The 16,378-nt window shown below is 34.0% G+C and overlaps 1 protein-coding gene across 1 annotated transcript in view; it reads right to left on the bottom strand.

The window, feature by feature from the left end:
* Window positions 1-3,027: 3,027 nt before the first annotated feature.
* The window catches only part of LOC149799707 (beta-1,4-galactosyltransferase 4-like), a 35,799-nt gene continuing 22,448 nt past the window's right edge, over window positions 3,028-16,378 (bottom strand). The window contains exons 3-7 of the mRNA XM_089958258.1: window positions 16,059-16,294; window positions 15,411-15,613; window positions 10,047-10,169; window positions 3,668-3,767; window positions 3,028-3,057 (exon numbers count right to left, since the gene is read on the bottom strand). Coding sequence (XP_089814384.1) covers window positions 3,028-3,057; window positions 3,668-3,767; window positions 10,047-10,169; window positions 15,411-15,613; window positions 16,059-16,061 — 459 coding nt within the window. The 5' untranslated portion in view covers window positions 16,062-16,294. The remainder of the gene's footprint in view (window positions 3,058-3,667; window positions 3,768-10,046; window positions 10,170-15,410; window positions 15,614-16,058; window positions 16,295-16,378) is intronic.

Raw genomic sequence — 16,378 nt, 5'->3', positions numbered from 1 at the left:
ACTTAGTTCCGACCGATTGATAGCCTTGATTCATCGTTGTCTCGGGATGGTATTTTCGTCACCGACTGCGTACATTCAAACAATTTTTAGCGCATGTTTTCTTGTCAACATATAGGTTATTTTCACAAACTGTATTTACTCACGGATATTTTGCTGCTCGCGGATGTATTTGAGATTTATCGTGATAAAACTATTCGTGTGCATGAGCTAGACCAACACTCTCGTACCCGCAAATGGTCAGGGATGCATTGCTTTTGATAACCGAATGAAAGGTGGAGCTGCTTATCGATGCTTATGAATATCTATTTTTTGAACGTGCAATCCTTTGGCAAAATTTCCATAGGAATCCAGCGACATGTTTGAGCCAAGAATCCGCTGGACGTTGGATATGATCCCTCCATTCTGAAAAGTTACTTCATGCATTTTGATCGAAACATGCGTGGGCAGTAATGCAGCCCATTCATGCTGTCTGTTGTGAATGTGTGCACTCCACACACACAGATGTACCAGGCACTGTAACTTTATGGAGCGTATTCAGAGGACTTTTTACTTTTGAAGTATCTGATAAATATGATGATAGTAAAGCACATGGTCGATTATTTTGCATTACCTCTGGATGGTTTTGATACTTTTAATTGTCACATCTTAAAGATTTGTGAGACTGAATAATAGTTGTTTCTTATGAACGGATGTCGATACGTGTGTAGTGTAACGAAAAGAGTGATCAAGTTATTCCTTTCATCATATGTTAACAACATGTATTACAGAAGGCAAGACGGAAGAAGATTTGCTATATACATGATTTTTATCATTGGTCGCTGAAGAAGAAATTCAGCACTCAACGTATAGTATACGTCTCCATCTTTGGAGTTTAAGATTTATCATTATATGTAAGTGATCAATATGGTGAAGGGATTGAGGAATTGACTGACTGGGTCTGCCTGACTCGCTGACAATGGATGCTAACACTGATGGTGATTCAGTTCTACTTGTTGACGAATATCTGCGTCTGAGTGGCGCTAACCAACCCTCGTATATACTGAAGTATAATCTTGTTATGGGCCAAACTGAAACCACCAGTTGAGGCCCCCATGATGTACTAACAATAACGCGTACAATTTGTTCTTAAAAATGAGGTGGCTGTACTCGAGTCAGGGTCCATACTTTTTTTATTTTGTTGTATATCTCCAGACTCGAGTTTTCCCGCTCTTAATTTAGGTTATTGGCCAAAGTTCTCCAAATGTTTTTTATTTAACTATACAGTACGGGAGCTGTACAGTTGTTCAGAGGAAATGTAGAAGAATTAGAAGGGTTAGAATAGGGTTCCTAATCCCTGTATTTGTGTTGTGTTTGCATGTGTATGTTGGTGTTCTATGTGGGATGTTTTTCTTAGGCTCTTTCATGGACCTGTCAACTTCACGTGGCGCCATGTGATATAGCCCTATGACGTCATTACCTCGTACTTATCCTACATAGGTACCCTGTCCCAGCCCTCTTAAAGGGAATGGTGGAGATAGGTAAGTATTACTTAATAGAGTATTCATTAAATTATATATTACAGTTGCAACTTAAACGAGAGACTTTAATATTAGTCGGTGGCATCGGAGGCCCAAAATAGCAATATTTTCTTTGTTCCTTCCAGCGTAGTGAGGTGGGACCGGGGCCTGGGTCAGCATTTGCGTAGAGCCCCCATTTGGGCGTTATACCAGTGCCCCTTTTCCATCTCCCACCCCGGTAAGTATCCCTGGCAGGCTATAGAACTATTGTGATAACATGCCCAGAGGCCATCATTGTAGCCGTTATATAATTTGTTATTTTATAAAGAGTTAATTTTTAATCACAGTTTCCATCCAGAGTATGTTGTTCCTCCGGTACCTTTCTCGTTTTTATTTTTGTAATGACTTCTACCCTATTTTTTGCGTCTTCTCACATTGTACCATTATGTGTGTTTTACTAAAGGTTTCTTTTTTACACAGTGGACATTTTGGCGATATTCTGATCATATGCCGTCTCACATCCACCTCTCCTGCCAACCACGTATTATGTATGTATTTAAAGCAGAGGCTTTGAACTTTTAGGGAGCCTAGTTTTGTCCAGTGCCCCCATGCTCTATCCCAATTTATATCTATATGTTCTTGCTCCACTTTAGATCTTACCACTTTTGTATTTTATTCCCTTAACCATTTATAAGTCAGTTTTTCATCAATTTTCCATAGTTCCCTCTCATCCCTGTATTTAAGTAGCAGATCTTTAATATATTTAAATTTATTTGGTATTTCCAACTTTTTCATTAGTTTATTATTATTATTATTATATATATATCCCCCAACTGCGCTTTGAAAACCCAAATCAGTATATGTACTGCCTTTCCCAGGCTGAATTTCGTTCTGAGTTTAGTTTTTTAAGCCTATTTATACAATTTGCACATTTAATTAATATTGGGCTTGGTAATCCTAAACCCCCTTTCCTTTGCTGTATAAAGAGTGTTTTTATTGACATAGTGTCTTATAATTCCATATAAAGTTTATAATATTGTTATTTATTTTGCATAGTTTTTTGTTGTTTATGTCTATGGATTTAAAAATAAAATTAATGTTCGCATACATGTAAGTTTTGGCCACTTGGGCCCGCTCCATTAGACAAAGTGGCGTATGTGCCCAGATATTCACATTCTTTTCTATTATATTCCCCATATTTTTTCAGTTTTCTTGTTCCTCTCCTTTTCCAAAAATGATCCCTAATGCTTTCACTCGATCTTTTGTTAAATGCGGACAATGCGGTGATTCCTCCGCCAGTTAACAATTTTTAATATTTCAGTTTTGTCATGGTTGATTTTTGACTCTGATGCTTTACCGAAATTCTCACATTCCTTTTCAAGGTGCTTTAATTTTTCTTACCTTCGTAATTGCTGCTTCATTTACACCTATAAGAATCCAAGTGTAATATTGGCGGTATTCAATGGCGTATCGTTTGTACTTAATTTTCAGTTGATTGTTACAAAACGAGTTTACTCCCTCTATGCTTTGTCTAGCAGCAGATACATCTAAAATTCCGAATCTGTGGGGGAAAATGTTATTTAATAAACAAAATTTAATAGACAGTAATATTCATGAACCCGAATATATTTTCCTTTTTTATTTCATTCTATCGTTTTCTTTGTTTTTTTTTTTTTTTGTCTTATTCAATGCATGTTGTTGGCGGGAAAGTTTACACCCATGTTTGCCCTCCGAAATTTATCGACAAATAGGGTGACCAAATGGTTACACTCTGTCATACGTATGTAGTATTCCCGCGCACCAAATGCCTGATATAATTTAATGTCATGCAGATATATCTACAGATTTAGTGTTCTTAGTCTTCTACGTGTTCTTTCATCGCCGTATTTTAAATTGTAGCTTGAAAGAGAATAGGCAGTTTTAAGAGGAGATTTGATCGTTACCAATCCAACTGTTCAAATCCGTTTAGTTGGTTGATTGGTGCTTCAACGCTCAATATCACAGGGCAGTCTGTTTCCAGCCACAACATGAGAACAACGTGCCTTAACATTACAAACCAAACAGGGCTGGCCTGAATACAGTTCTAAAGCTGCAACACTCTGTGTGTGTGTGTGTGTGTGTGTGTGTGTGTATGTGCAAGAGAGAGAGAGAGAGAGAGAGAGAGACCTTGCAGGGTTCTTTAAGTTAGTACTGTCTGTTTCGTGTGGTATTGCCATGTAAATACCAATATCTGTATGCGGTCTTTCAAACTTCATATTCGCCCTTTGAACCCTGAAATGGAAATTGTGCTATATATATGCCTCTTCATCTATCTAGCGGTACCAGATGGATACCACTTTATGGGGGAAAACACATTTTTCCTGTTGTAATAAAATTAATAATGTACCGCTCTGGATGACATCATATTTGTTCCGATGTTTTCCCCATGTGCCTGGTACATAGTGGATGCTTGAGAGTTCAGTGCTATTGTATCTCCAGCTTACACCCGAATCTGTTAACTTTACACACTCTTCGTAGATGATAGTTCCCTCTTTTTGCCACGTGAGTAATTTTTAAATTAGCTGAAATCGGCGTTCATGTCAGTTTTTGCTTTTATTCACGTATATTTCTGAGTGCCTTGAATAGGTGTTCGGTAGATTGCTTTGACTATTGAAAGAGGCAGAGAGTAAATTTATAAATGTTAATTTGTTAGGTGAACAATAATAGAATCTTCAAATGATATTACACTTTTCATAAACAGAAAATACAAAAGTTGAACGAATCAGTTCAGAGCAAAGTAAAACCAATAATTATACCATTAATGCATTTAAAATGAATTTAAAAAGCGGTTAAACAAGTTGAAAACATTAAAAATTTCATCATAGACGAATGAATCAATAAATAGAAGATTATGGGAGCTTATGGTGGAAATGATCAAGATGTATATGTATTCCTTGGTTGAATAGATAGAAATTTTAAAAAGATAAAACGTTTAAGCATAGGATATTGTGCTTAGTATAAAAGTTCTATTAGATTCATCTTTAACTATTAAGTAACTTAATATCACATATTCCATTAGGAGTTTGCATCGATATTAACACATTACAAAAGACGATGAAACTATAATTTCCAGAGGAAATAATTTCAAGAAATAGCATTCCTTCCTTATGAATATACTAGTCCAATAAACGTCGATGAAATATGTTATACACATAGATAAAAGGTGTTTTAATTCAACCAATATATATCTTATATTTTTGAAACGATATTTTATTTGATGAGCAAACAATAAAGTAATAGATGATTATTTGTCTAGTATGAAAAGTGGTCTTACATATTATGAACATAATTTTAATTACAAATATTCAAACGAAATAACAAAATATTTCATTAGCAACGCGTACAAACGCCTATTAATCTTGTATGTTTGAAAGTAGGAATTATAATGCTTATGATATATTTAAGTATAATGGAAAGGTTTATTTAAAACACTTCAAATTGATCCAGCTGAATCTTAGGATGCACAAAGATCAGCACATGGTACTAGTTTAAAGTTAACAGGATTAGAATTAAAGTTATTAACTTATTCGGACATATTTTGGAAAAGTTAGTCAGGTATATGGATAATTCGCACCATAACAAACAGAGGAACCATATAAATGCAATCATGCGTACCATATAAATCCATCCATAAGTATACGTACCATATAAATCCATCCATAAGTACCATATAAGTCCATGAATGAGTACCTTATAAATCCAATGATAAGTACCATATTGAAAATAATGGTAAACATAAAGATGTCGTGCGCAACATATGTCATGGTTGACGCCAGTTAGTGTGTACGTATCGGGTGATATTGTTTTTCAAAATATCCATCAATCAAGCTAAACGTTAGAAAGGCAACCAAACAAAACAAATACGTAATCAGAGACAAATTGATATCTCAGAAGAATAATGAGAAAATGAATGTAGTCTAGATGTATATTTATACATTCAAGCATATATACAGTAATTTTGCAATGATTGCAGATCAGTAACAGGAAAAAAAATACAAAGTATGGCAGATATATCATCACTACATAAAGAGTGGATAGATGAGATAAACGGAAAAAGCCAACTGTACGTAAATAATGATTAACGCTGTAAAATAAAGAAACATCGTATTTCAATATCGTAATTGAAGACAATATTCAACTGAGAATAATGTTGGAGTTCGGTCGAAATAAAGTTGTATTATTTGATGGGAATCGCTAGCTAGAGTCATCCATATAGATACATCAAATAGACATTTTAGAAAAGAATAAAACGCCAATTGTGGAAAAGTTTTTGAAGGCCATTGAAGAACTCTGTGTTAGAAAAATGAAAAGAGATGCATGAAATGACAACTTTAAAATATCTCAAAATGAAACAAAATTATCTAAATTATAGCATTGCAAAGAGAAACATAATTGACGTAAATTTCATTTTAGTTAACGGAAAAATTCAAATGAGCGGAAATACGTTGTTAATATTAAAAGAATTCCGAACAAGCAGGATGGAAATATGTCAATGTAAGCAACATATGCGAAGTTTCGCAATGCTAGGCTGCCAATAAATGGATTTTTAAACTAAAGTAATTGTGAGACTTCACTGGAGTAAAATACAATAAATATTATCACAGCCACGTAGATAGCATAATAACTTTGGAATTCGATGTTATTCTCAAGACACTACCACGCAAGTTCAAATACATGAATTAGAAAATAATAGTTTTCTTGTTATGCTATTACGTTACATTGGGGAGGAGAATTGTGTAATGGGTTATATTTTTTGTAAGAATAATCTAAAATAAAACAGAACATAAACTGTAAAGCTGACATCACGCGTGATCCAGTAAGAAACCTGCTACTTCTATCTCTTATACAGTACAACTTGCTAGCAAATAAGCTTAAAATTAAAATACACATTTGCCAGCTTAAAGTGAATTTGCTGGCTAAAAGCTTACCAGGGATATATTTCATCGAGTGGGTGTAAAACGTAAATATTTTGAGCCTGTCGATGAAATATATTCGCTATGAAACATATTCACTATTCACACGTTTCAAGAGAATTTCCAATATTGGATATCTTTTAGGAAGCCAGGAGAAAGCTCATTCAGGAACCGGAAGTGCTTACTGATAACGTTTATAGCTTACCATTATTAAACAAGAAACATGTTAAATTATTCTTATATGAAACGCTAACATTTTCAAGAAATCTGCAGTCTTAGAACTCATTTGTATTTCTTTAGAACTGATAATGATGAAAATGGCATGCAAGGGCGTTCAGAAATGTATGATACAAAAGTTCTAAATTTTGTATGCACACAGATGCCAGCATCAGTTAAATGTTACGCTCTAGAGGCATAAACTATATACAAGACAATTTAAAACCCAACATGCATTTAACTTCCCAAACTATAACTTTATTCACTAAAACATAAGCAAAGAAAGTAAACGAATTAAAAATGATGTAATTCCTGTATTTCGAAATGTTCGATCAATTTCACAATAATCCAGAAAAGATCCAAAGGTATTAACAATGAAGGTTGTAAAGTGCTTACGTGCTAGCACTAATAAAGAAACACTGTTGTAATCTCTAAATATTTTACTTCAAGGTAATCCAGTGGAAGTTGAATGCCACTAAAGTCCTTGAATCTTTCACGTAATCAAACGAAATTAAATTATTATCAAATTGCTTCCACAATTTCACAATATTTCCTCAAGGTACTGTATATTTAGAATAAATGGCATCCACTCTGCATTTGCAATAAACAAATTACATATAATTGAAATTTACTCTCATTGCTCTTACAAGCTTGACTTTCAAGATTGAGATCACGGTACTTTAATTCTCTTAATTTCTCTTAAATAGTCACCAAAGGCATGTTAAATTGAAAAAATCTAAATCACTAGAAAAGATTTCTTAATAATTAAATTAGTTTATTGTGAAATACATTGGTCGTCAACTGTACATTTATTTTTACCATTTTTAATAATCAGTGGTTAGGGCAATCTTCACATATCGACAATATAAATATACATCCTAGATCACGCTATGTTGAGATGACATCCATTCAAATAATGCTTAGCATACTTTGACCGCATTGGTCGTTGACATGAACTTGATAATAACCTTGACTTATGAATGAAGAAATTGTTTACATGTACTATTTTTATAATACTGGCCAGCCACATAATTAAAGAAGAACAAATAAATGTCAGTGACATGAATATCTTTACATTACGGTTGCTTTGTATAATTAACAATACGATGTATGCTACTATTCAAGTCTATTTAAAGTTGATAATAAAGCCAAATAATCATTTTTCTCATCAACTTTCTTTGAACTTTTCTTTTGAATTAACAAGTCCCTTATTGATTGATGCAGTAAACAATAACATAAAACCTAATATTATCATAAAAATCAGGATTAATAGCATTATGTTTGTGTACAGTTCATGTTATGATATTTACAAAATAGTATATACCAAACACTGATGTAGAAATGGTTAACGATTGATAAAAGCAGTAGTTAGTTGATTTTAATCCAGCCAAAATTGATGCAATGTGGTCCTAGCATAATCTGTAAGCAGAACTAAAATTCATAAATGAATTGATCTCCTTTGTTGAGTTTAACAAACATCCTGGCCTAACTTTAAGTTGTCTAGAAAATTGGACCCAAGATATTGTTGCTATATTTATGGATAATTTGTTAGCCAGAGATTAGAGCGAACGTTAATAATATTTTTTTACTTGTTCCAAACATATATAAAAGACAAAAACGCTTAAAAAATTACGAATTATTCGGAATTTGACTTCACAATTATTTACAGCTAATTTTAATTTTAATCCGCAAAATACATGCTTTATGAATTCTTAGGAACTGAATTAATATTGGTATATGTTCTAATGCCCTAATTCTGCCAGGATGATACGTTTGACATTAATTAATTAATATATTAACCCAATACACATCCTCTTTCTCTCTCTACCTTCTTGCCTAAAAATAGCATAGTGTATTAGGAACTACGTTGTAAATAGACCATTTCCACTCTTTTAGTAGAAGATTTAGTTTTTGTTTGGTTAACTAATGAAGCTGTTTCGTCCATTTGGAAGTAGAGGTGATCAAGTTAGTCATGTGGATGAGTTCACTGGTTCACTGAGTTACAAACGAATCTTTCAAACAAGGAAACCAATGAAGGTTGTACTAGCAGTTCCAACAGCAAGCGCGAGAGACGGAGGAATTGAAAATACCGTTAAGATCCTTGAAACAGGTATTTAGGACATATATTCCGAAAGCTGAGAGCTTGGTTCAGACTATGACCAGTGCTTATAGGGTCAACTAAAATACCATAGAAAAAGATATTGATGCCAATGAATGCATACCTATCAGAGATGTAACGTTTCACAAATTAGCAAAAACACTAAATTCGAGATAAAAGTACAATTGAAGGTTTTATAAATAAACTAAGAATATCAGATCCAATGAGCCAAGACGATGAAGAAATATTTTTTTTCTGCTGGCTAAATATACTGTCACACAACCATTGCTTTACAATTTTCCACGTTTAACTACCTTTATCAAATTCTAGGTCTGCGATACAGGTCATATAGGTCATAGCTGGGATCCATCCAACTTCAGGCATGGAAGAGACATGAAAATAAGCTGGTGATAAGAATGGTAATAATTATACTTATATTCATTCATCTTAAATTTCCTCAAAGCGTACTTTCTTAGCAAATCCAAATGACATGACTCATGTCATAGAAGATGGAAGATCTGATACACACAAATTTTATACACTAATGCCGACTTCATTTCCAACTGGAATCACATTTTCCTTACTGCACCGAGTTGACTCAGTAAATACACTCGGTCGTAAGCAAAAACGCTAAATTTAATTGGATCAACATATAAATTGACTCCACTCCAGACCAACTGGAAAGGTTTATCTCAATGCGCATTCATTCAAAATATGAGCGCGATACGGACTTGAAAAGGTTTTCTGGGCGGAAGTATATGCGGAATAATATTGGTACATTGTATTGAGAGTCTACTGTTGTGTATTTGTTTTGAAATACAGCATAAATTAAATGACTTTGTCCCTGGTCTTTTGCTTTATTATCAAGCTTCAGATAAGAAAACGAAATGGGTTTATAATAAAATGTTTACACCATTTGTATGGGAAAATAAGGATTCGTTTTCATTGACTAATACTTCACTCTCACAGGTCATATAGCATTTATAAAAGAAACCTTCATATTTTCCCATAAATATGAAGTATCATATATATATATATGCACATACACAACATATTTTCTTTTCCTGCCTTAATACCGGATTTATTTCACCTTTTGATCGTGTGATACGAATCCACCAGTTAATAAAATATTTCATTTTAACACTGTTTATTAAGCTTGAACAAATAGAATGAAATATCACGTTGTGGTTATTGTATTACCATTATAACGACCTCTACTTTGTGAAAGTGATAAAGATTTACATGGTATATGTGTTCGTGTATCCAGAATGTAGACTGGTGTACCTGACATTAAAATCGTCATCCTCTCCTCCCCATCCAAAGTAAACATTGGAGAAGCCGTTGGCTTGTGTGTACTGACTATCCGTCAGAGCAATGACCCCACTCATGTATGAATCGTACGGTAAGCTGGGAACAGAAGAAAACACATACATCTGGAATAAGCAACAGTGCTGGAAATAATAAAATAAAGAAAATCTCTGAATTAAAACGGTATTCGATACTTCATTAAACGACGTCATGGATATGAGGTTTCAAAATCTAATTGCATTTCTTCTTGGGCAAAGTTTTCCATAATAGCTAGATAACTACCTTGTTTAAGAAATGTTTCACGCAGTGGTTTAGGAGGAAACATATTCTAACGGATAGACGGAAACTAACACATTTACACGATCGTTAAGCCAGCGGAAAAATATACAACCATTTCATGGCTGTGTAAGTAACATACCGAAATAATTACACCCAAGGAGCAAGGGACGTCAGGCGTTCTACTGACCCAGACCGGTAAGATAGAATGGCTCGTTTAGTGAAGGATTACTGGAGGAAAAAAATTTTCATTTAGTGAAGACTTATCGGAAAAATAAGAGCTGCGTCTGTTTATAAACATATAGGTTTAACTGGAAAGCTTGCAATCCGGATCCTTAGTTCCGCAAAAAGATCTAAATTAAAATCAGACGCGTTATAGTACATGCCTGTAATTCAGACGTCATATTCCCTCAAGTGCAGCTATTACCCGTAATGATATGTACAGGGAAATTGATTAAAAAATATCAGGAGAAGAACTTAATTGCTCATATCCCAATAAAATAAATAAGACAAATGAAACTGATTAAGTAACCTTTTTACCCCTCAACTAGAAAATATTAAAATTAGTGTTAAATATCTGCAAAACTCAGTTGGTTAAATCTGGATGAAACACCCTCGTACAAGAACATTTGTAGAACACTTGTAAAGTTCAAATTAAAATTAATATAGTAAAGAAGTTTAAAATACCAAAACTGCTTATTCACTGTAATAACGCCTTGAAGTCTCTAAAATACTCATTACTGTAATATAGCACAATATGATTGACCCTGGACCACATTCTAAACGCTTGATGTCTTAGACAGCATTTGACAAATGCTGTCTACTTAAATAAACGGCATACATTTAGAAACTTCGCTATGACAAGAACAGAATAAGAAATTTTACAATGGTTTTAACTAACAGGCACCCCATCGTCTAAAGCTGGTCACTAAAACTGGTTAAAATTTACAATTCTTGATGGGAAGAATGAATCATCGGACATTTAAAACAAAATAAATGAACTAATATTAATCGTACAGGTAACCTATTTGAAACCTCACTAATTATATATCGTTTGCAAGAATTAATGGGGCCCTGAGTGGCCGAGTGGTCTAAAGCGCTCTCCGTTACGGATCACTGCCATCTCACCTCTGTCTGCGTGGGTTCGATTCTAGGATTCGGCTAACGTGGGTATGTGAGAAAGCTCGCCAGCAGCTTCTCGTGGGTCGGTGGTTCTTCCCTGGTGTTTCCGGGTTCTTCCTCCACCATTTATACTGGCCGCCATGCATAGCCTATCGTGTGCTGAAATATGGCGTTAAACCCCACAACAACAACAACAGCAAGAATTAATCGTAATGATGTCTTATTAAAGCAGTTGACAGACAGTACTTTAAATTTTTTCATGCACACAACAACAAAAATACGCGCCGTTTGACTAAAATGTTTGAAGAGCGACATATGGTTTGGTATGCACGAAGAACAAAGCACACAGTTTCATAACTTAGCATATACAGATTCTGTAATAGAAAATGTGACATCCGACGTGGGTGGTAAGTGATGTTATTCCGAAGTAGATGTATGTGAATGAACGAGAAGAATGGCAAATTTTGATACACTCTGAAAACTTCTATAGATTTGAAGAGATTTAAGAAACATCTCAAACTCCTGGAGAAAATATCGACACAACTCCTGTTCGCCTGTTGGCAACGCTTAACAACAATTTTGGGAGAGTACCATATTTTCTGGGTATTTTTTATTCCTCTTTTCATATCTTTATCCTTTTAGACTCTTCTTAATTTTGCTGATAAATACCTGCATTTATCATATGTTTTCCTTAATAATTAAATGTAAAGTACTGCTGCTTATACATATTTCAATCAAGTATGGTGACACAATAAACAGTACAAATTTTCCGAAAGGAAATTATGATTAACGGAGGACTGTATTAGACTACATATTAGACAAACAATCCAGAAATTGAATTTCCTGCAGAAATGTCTATGTTAGTCACCTGCTTTACTTTAGGCAGACATTTTTGATGTGCAATTGTAAGAAAAGAACAAAGGGGATACAAATGTCGTACGAAATATAGTTGTCTTTTGAATGTACGTCGGAGCCGCAAAGTTGAGGCGAGATCGACGATGACAAGGACGATGATTTTGGAGGAATGTTCACACAGAGAACCTTAACAGGTATACATAGGTCAGAAAAGGTAGTTTAAAACAACAATATCAAGGAGTAACTAAAATTGAGAAGAATGGGATAATTTTCAATTTTATTAAAAGAAAATTCATTTACTCTAGATGAAGAAATACGGAACATAAAAGCATGCATGGAGAAGGAAAACTAACACTTCAGCAATTAAACAAATGTTCAGTATATATTTGATTGGAAATGTTTCTGCAGCGTTGAATGAAAGATAGAATGGTGATAAAAGGGGTTTTCAAAATAGAAATAACCATTATCAGCAAGTTGAACATTAATATTGACATAATATTTTTTACATCAGCGAAAAAATGAAACGAAGACTATTTAAAGGCATGAAATGGTTTTAAAAGTTTGAAATATACATAAACATGCCTAAAAGGGACTAGCTTTAAAAGGTCATAATAAAGTAATGTTTTTCAATAGGCATAATTACAAAAACGTCTGTACAAACAACTTCACATTGTACCTAACCAACTCCGATTCAATAACTGGGCAGTCAAATAAGCGTCTATAAACTTCATCCATTTGCAAATGAAATAACTTGTTAAGGGCACATACATAAATAAAAATATTCGGGAAAATAGAGTTTCGGTACAATTGAAGTGTTCAGAAAGAATTTAATTACTGAACATACTGCTATTAAAGCCTAATAGAAACAGTAGATAGCATACCTAATATATGATAATATAAACCACCAATCGAGCAAACAATTATCACGGGGCAGATGTCCGGAGAGTGACGTGACATTGTCATACGAAATATAAACTTCTAAAATTGTTATAATATTTTCGGATCGAAGATATGATAAATGCATAGAGATGTGAATAATTAAATCTAAAAAAAACGACGAGAAAATTAAAATAGTAATAAATGAAGAGGTCAATCAAAACTATGATATAGAAAATATCTGCTTCCAACACGCTAAGATTGCTCCCAATCATATGTGTAATTGGTTAATGATGAGCTTAAGACTGGACATTGCTTTATTTAACGATTACATCTGTCGTTTATGATGATTAGGTAAATATTGAAAACATTTAACTTCTTTTAGTTTGCTACTGTTTTAACTACACGTATAAAGCACGACGATTTATTACGGATAAACGTATCTAAAATAACCTCAAAGCATGATCATCTCGAGTGACTAATTTTAAAACGACAATCAAGGACAGAATGGAGACAAGTTTCGAATTATCGCGATCATCTATCCATAGTTTAGTGTAACATGACTTACGATAGACTGTGATTATTATCGGTGATCAAACAAACTAACAAGTCTACATTTTAGTAGAATTAGTCATTTTGAGGTATTAGTATTGTCAAAAAACAAAAGATACAATGCTGTTATCAATGATTTTTTAAAAAGTACACATTCATTTTCTTTTATCCCAATATTTTTGCTTTCAGGTTTGAAGTCTTATGTAACGCGAGAGTAAGCAGTAAAATCGATTTTTGAAGGGAATCATATATTTCCTGGAAAAATAAAAGGAACCATTCCAAATACGTTGCAACATAACAAAATAAACTTTAATGAGAATAGTTGCCTTTCGAAAGATGTATAGATGCGTTCGTAAGAACAAAGTGTATATTCGCTATCCAGTAGATAACTTTTATTAACTGCCTTAAGAATTCTGTGCTGCTTTGTGTATTTCATGTTATACTAAATAATTTTGGTACACCGTGAGTAAACTCATCTGCTTCTAATTTTCTCTCTCTCTCTCTCTCTCTCTCGCTATATATATGATGCACGTTTAACAATATCAAGTGGCTATCTTGAACCTTTCAGCATTGTGACATAATGCCGTAGAGGCACATCTGCATAATCTTGGACACCAGTCGCTGGAAGGAGCATCTTTAGATATGAGATTCACCTTACTGTCTTTCTGACTGTTTTCAATACCATTCCTACAGCAAACTGCTAATGTTGTTGCATCGAATTTTTAACGTGAAATATGTTGGCTGAATCACATCAATAACACTGTATGTACAATATAATCTAAGATTTTGGGTGCAACACGGTTTCACATACTCAGTTATCTTAAGTAAATGCCAACTCATTTTCTTGTCACCGATTTCATAATAGACTACCAAATCTTATGGTCAATCCAATTTTTTGTGAAGCTGGAAATAATGAATTGACCTAAGAGCACTAGTGGATGCACATAATGTATGCTAATTTACTTATGATCTGTCCTTGTAAAATTTTCACATTTATATGGTTCCTTTTAATACTTCTTTTGTTGTCAAATATCTTTCAAGGCATTCATTGGAACCAGAATATATAATTACAAACTTTATTTTAATCATTTAACAAAATTTGTTCCTTTTCAAATTTTTGACCATAAAATGTTCAAATTCATCCAGGATCCAAGATTGTCCAAAAGATATTACAGTTAACAAGGGAGCTATGGATGTAATATTATAAACAACACACTAAGATGTACCTCAATTGGCCATTCTTGTGTTGTTAAAACAATTTGTTTGTGAGCTTTACATTGAACCAAAGGCGATTTATAACAAGGACTCGAGTGTCTTGTTTGCGATTCATAAATATAGAGTGGTTTATTGATGGTATCGTATAGTGTTTTGAACAGATGATGGATTCGTAATTGTCCACCTCCATGCTATATCACATATTGTAACATTCGTATATTTTAGAATTTGACACCACCTCTCCCTCAACCCCAGCATAACGATACACAGGGCCTAATGAAAACAAATTCCATTTGGAGTGTGGACACCATGCGGATAAGCGCACTATCACATTAGTAATTATAATGGTAGCGCCTTATACTAATGGAAAGTAATTGGAGAACACTTAGATTATATCACAATATACCTTACACTTAAAAATATGTAACACATAACAAGAGCTACCCATATTCATTGTTCCCTGTGGGAAACTTTGTGCTGCCTGTCACAAGATGTCTCGGTTGGCTTCCACATCTGTATAGATTTTTGTCGTTCATCATTAGCGCATCAACGTCATGAATTATGAAGCAAGAAAAATCACCCGTTTCCTTCGCAAATAAAACCCCTATGTTTGCCAGTAGACCCCTATTAAACTGCGTTGGAAGTGCCTAAAAAGAGGACAAAACACTGAGAAGATTTAATCGTTTAAAATCAACTGAATTAGTAAGTCTGAAAACAAGATATCTTAAAAGTAGGCTAAAACATTAAAACAAAACATATGCAACCTGAGTGTAAAACAATTGGAAGACATTTTGGATATGGATTTGCAAAAAAGGTTTGTACATTCATTCTTTCATATATTCATACTTGGTTATCGCTTTTCATATAATGCGAACATCCATAATGCACAGAAACAGAAGGGGAGACAGAGACAGACGGAGAGAGACAGAGAGACAGAGACAAACTGCGTGATAAAGATAGATAGCGTTATTCGCGTCATTTTCGGGTTTCGTATATACAGTGGCTGACAACAATCAAGTTTTAATTCGATATCGATGGCAGCATATTAAGGAAATACTAAAATGTGTTACATTCATTATTTTATCTGTTTACCATTTCTATAACGTATATTCGATACTCCAGCTGCTGTCGTTGAAGAATATTGTGTAGATGTCTTGTCAAAATATCCAGATGCTCCTCTCGGTCCCTGTACGGTATGATAACCTCGGTTCTCTCCCTTGCTACACAATCATCAGGAATGTACCTTCCCCCATACTCAACACGTCTAAGGCTGTCGTCATTGGTAACACTTTCTATGATGTTCTGAGCATTTATAGGAAGTTTTCCAACTGAAATGAATCAGAAACACATCAACTCAATAATTCAATATGTCATTCAATACATCCTCTCTCCCACCTCTCTCTCTCTCTCTC

The sequence above is a fragment of the Sinohyriopsis cumingii genome, chromosome 5 (assembly GCF_028554795.1).
Source record: "Sinohyriopsis cumingii isolate HCF-2022 chromosome 5, ASM2855479v2, whole genome shotgun sequence".
In the NCBI taxonomy this organism is placed as follows: domain Eukaryota; kingdom Metazoa; phylum Mollusca; class Bivalvia; order Unionida; family Unionidae; genus Sinohyriopsis; species Sinohyriopsis cumingii.
Note: the sequence above shows the minus strand (reverse complement) of the source record. Positions and strands in the feature narration are given on the sequence as shown.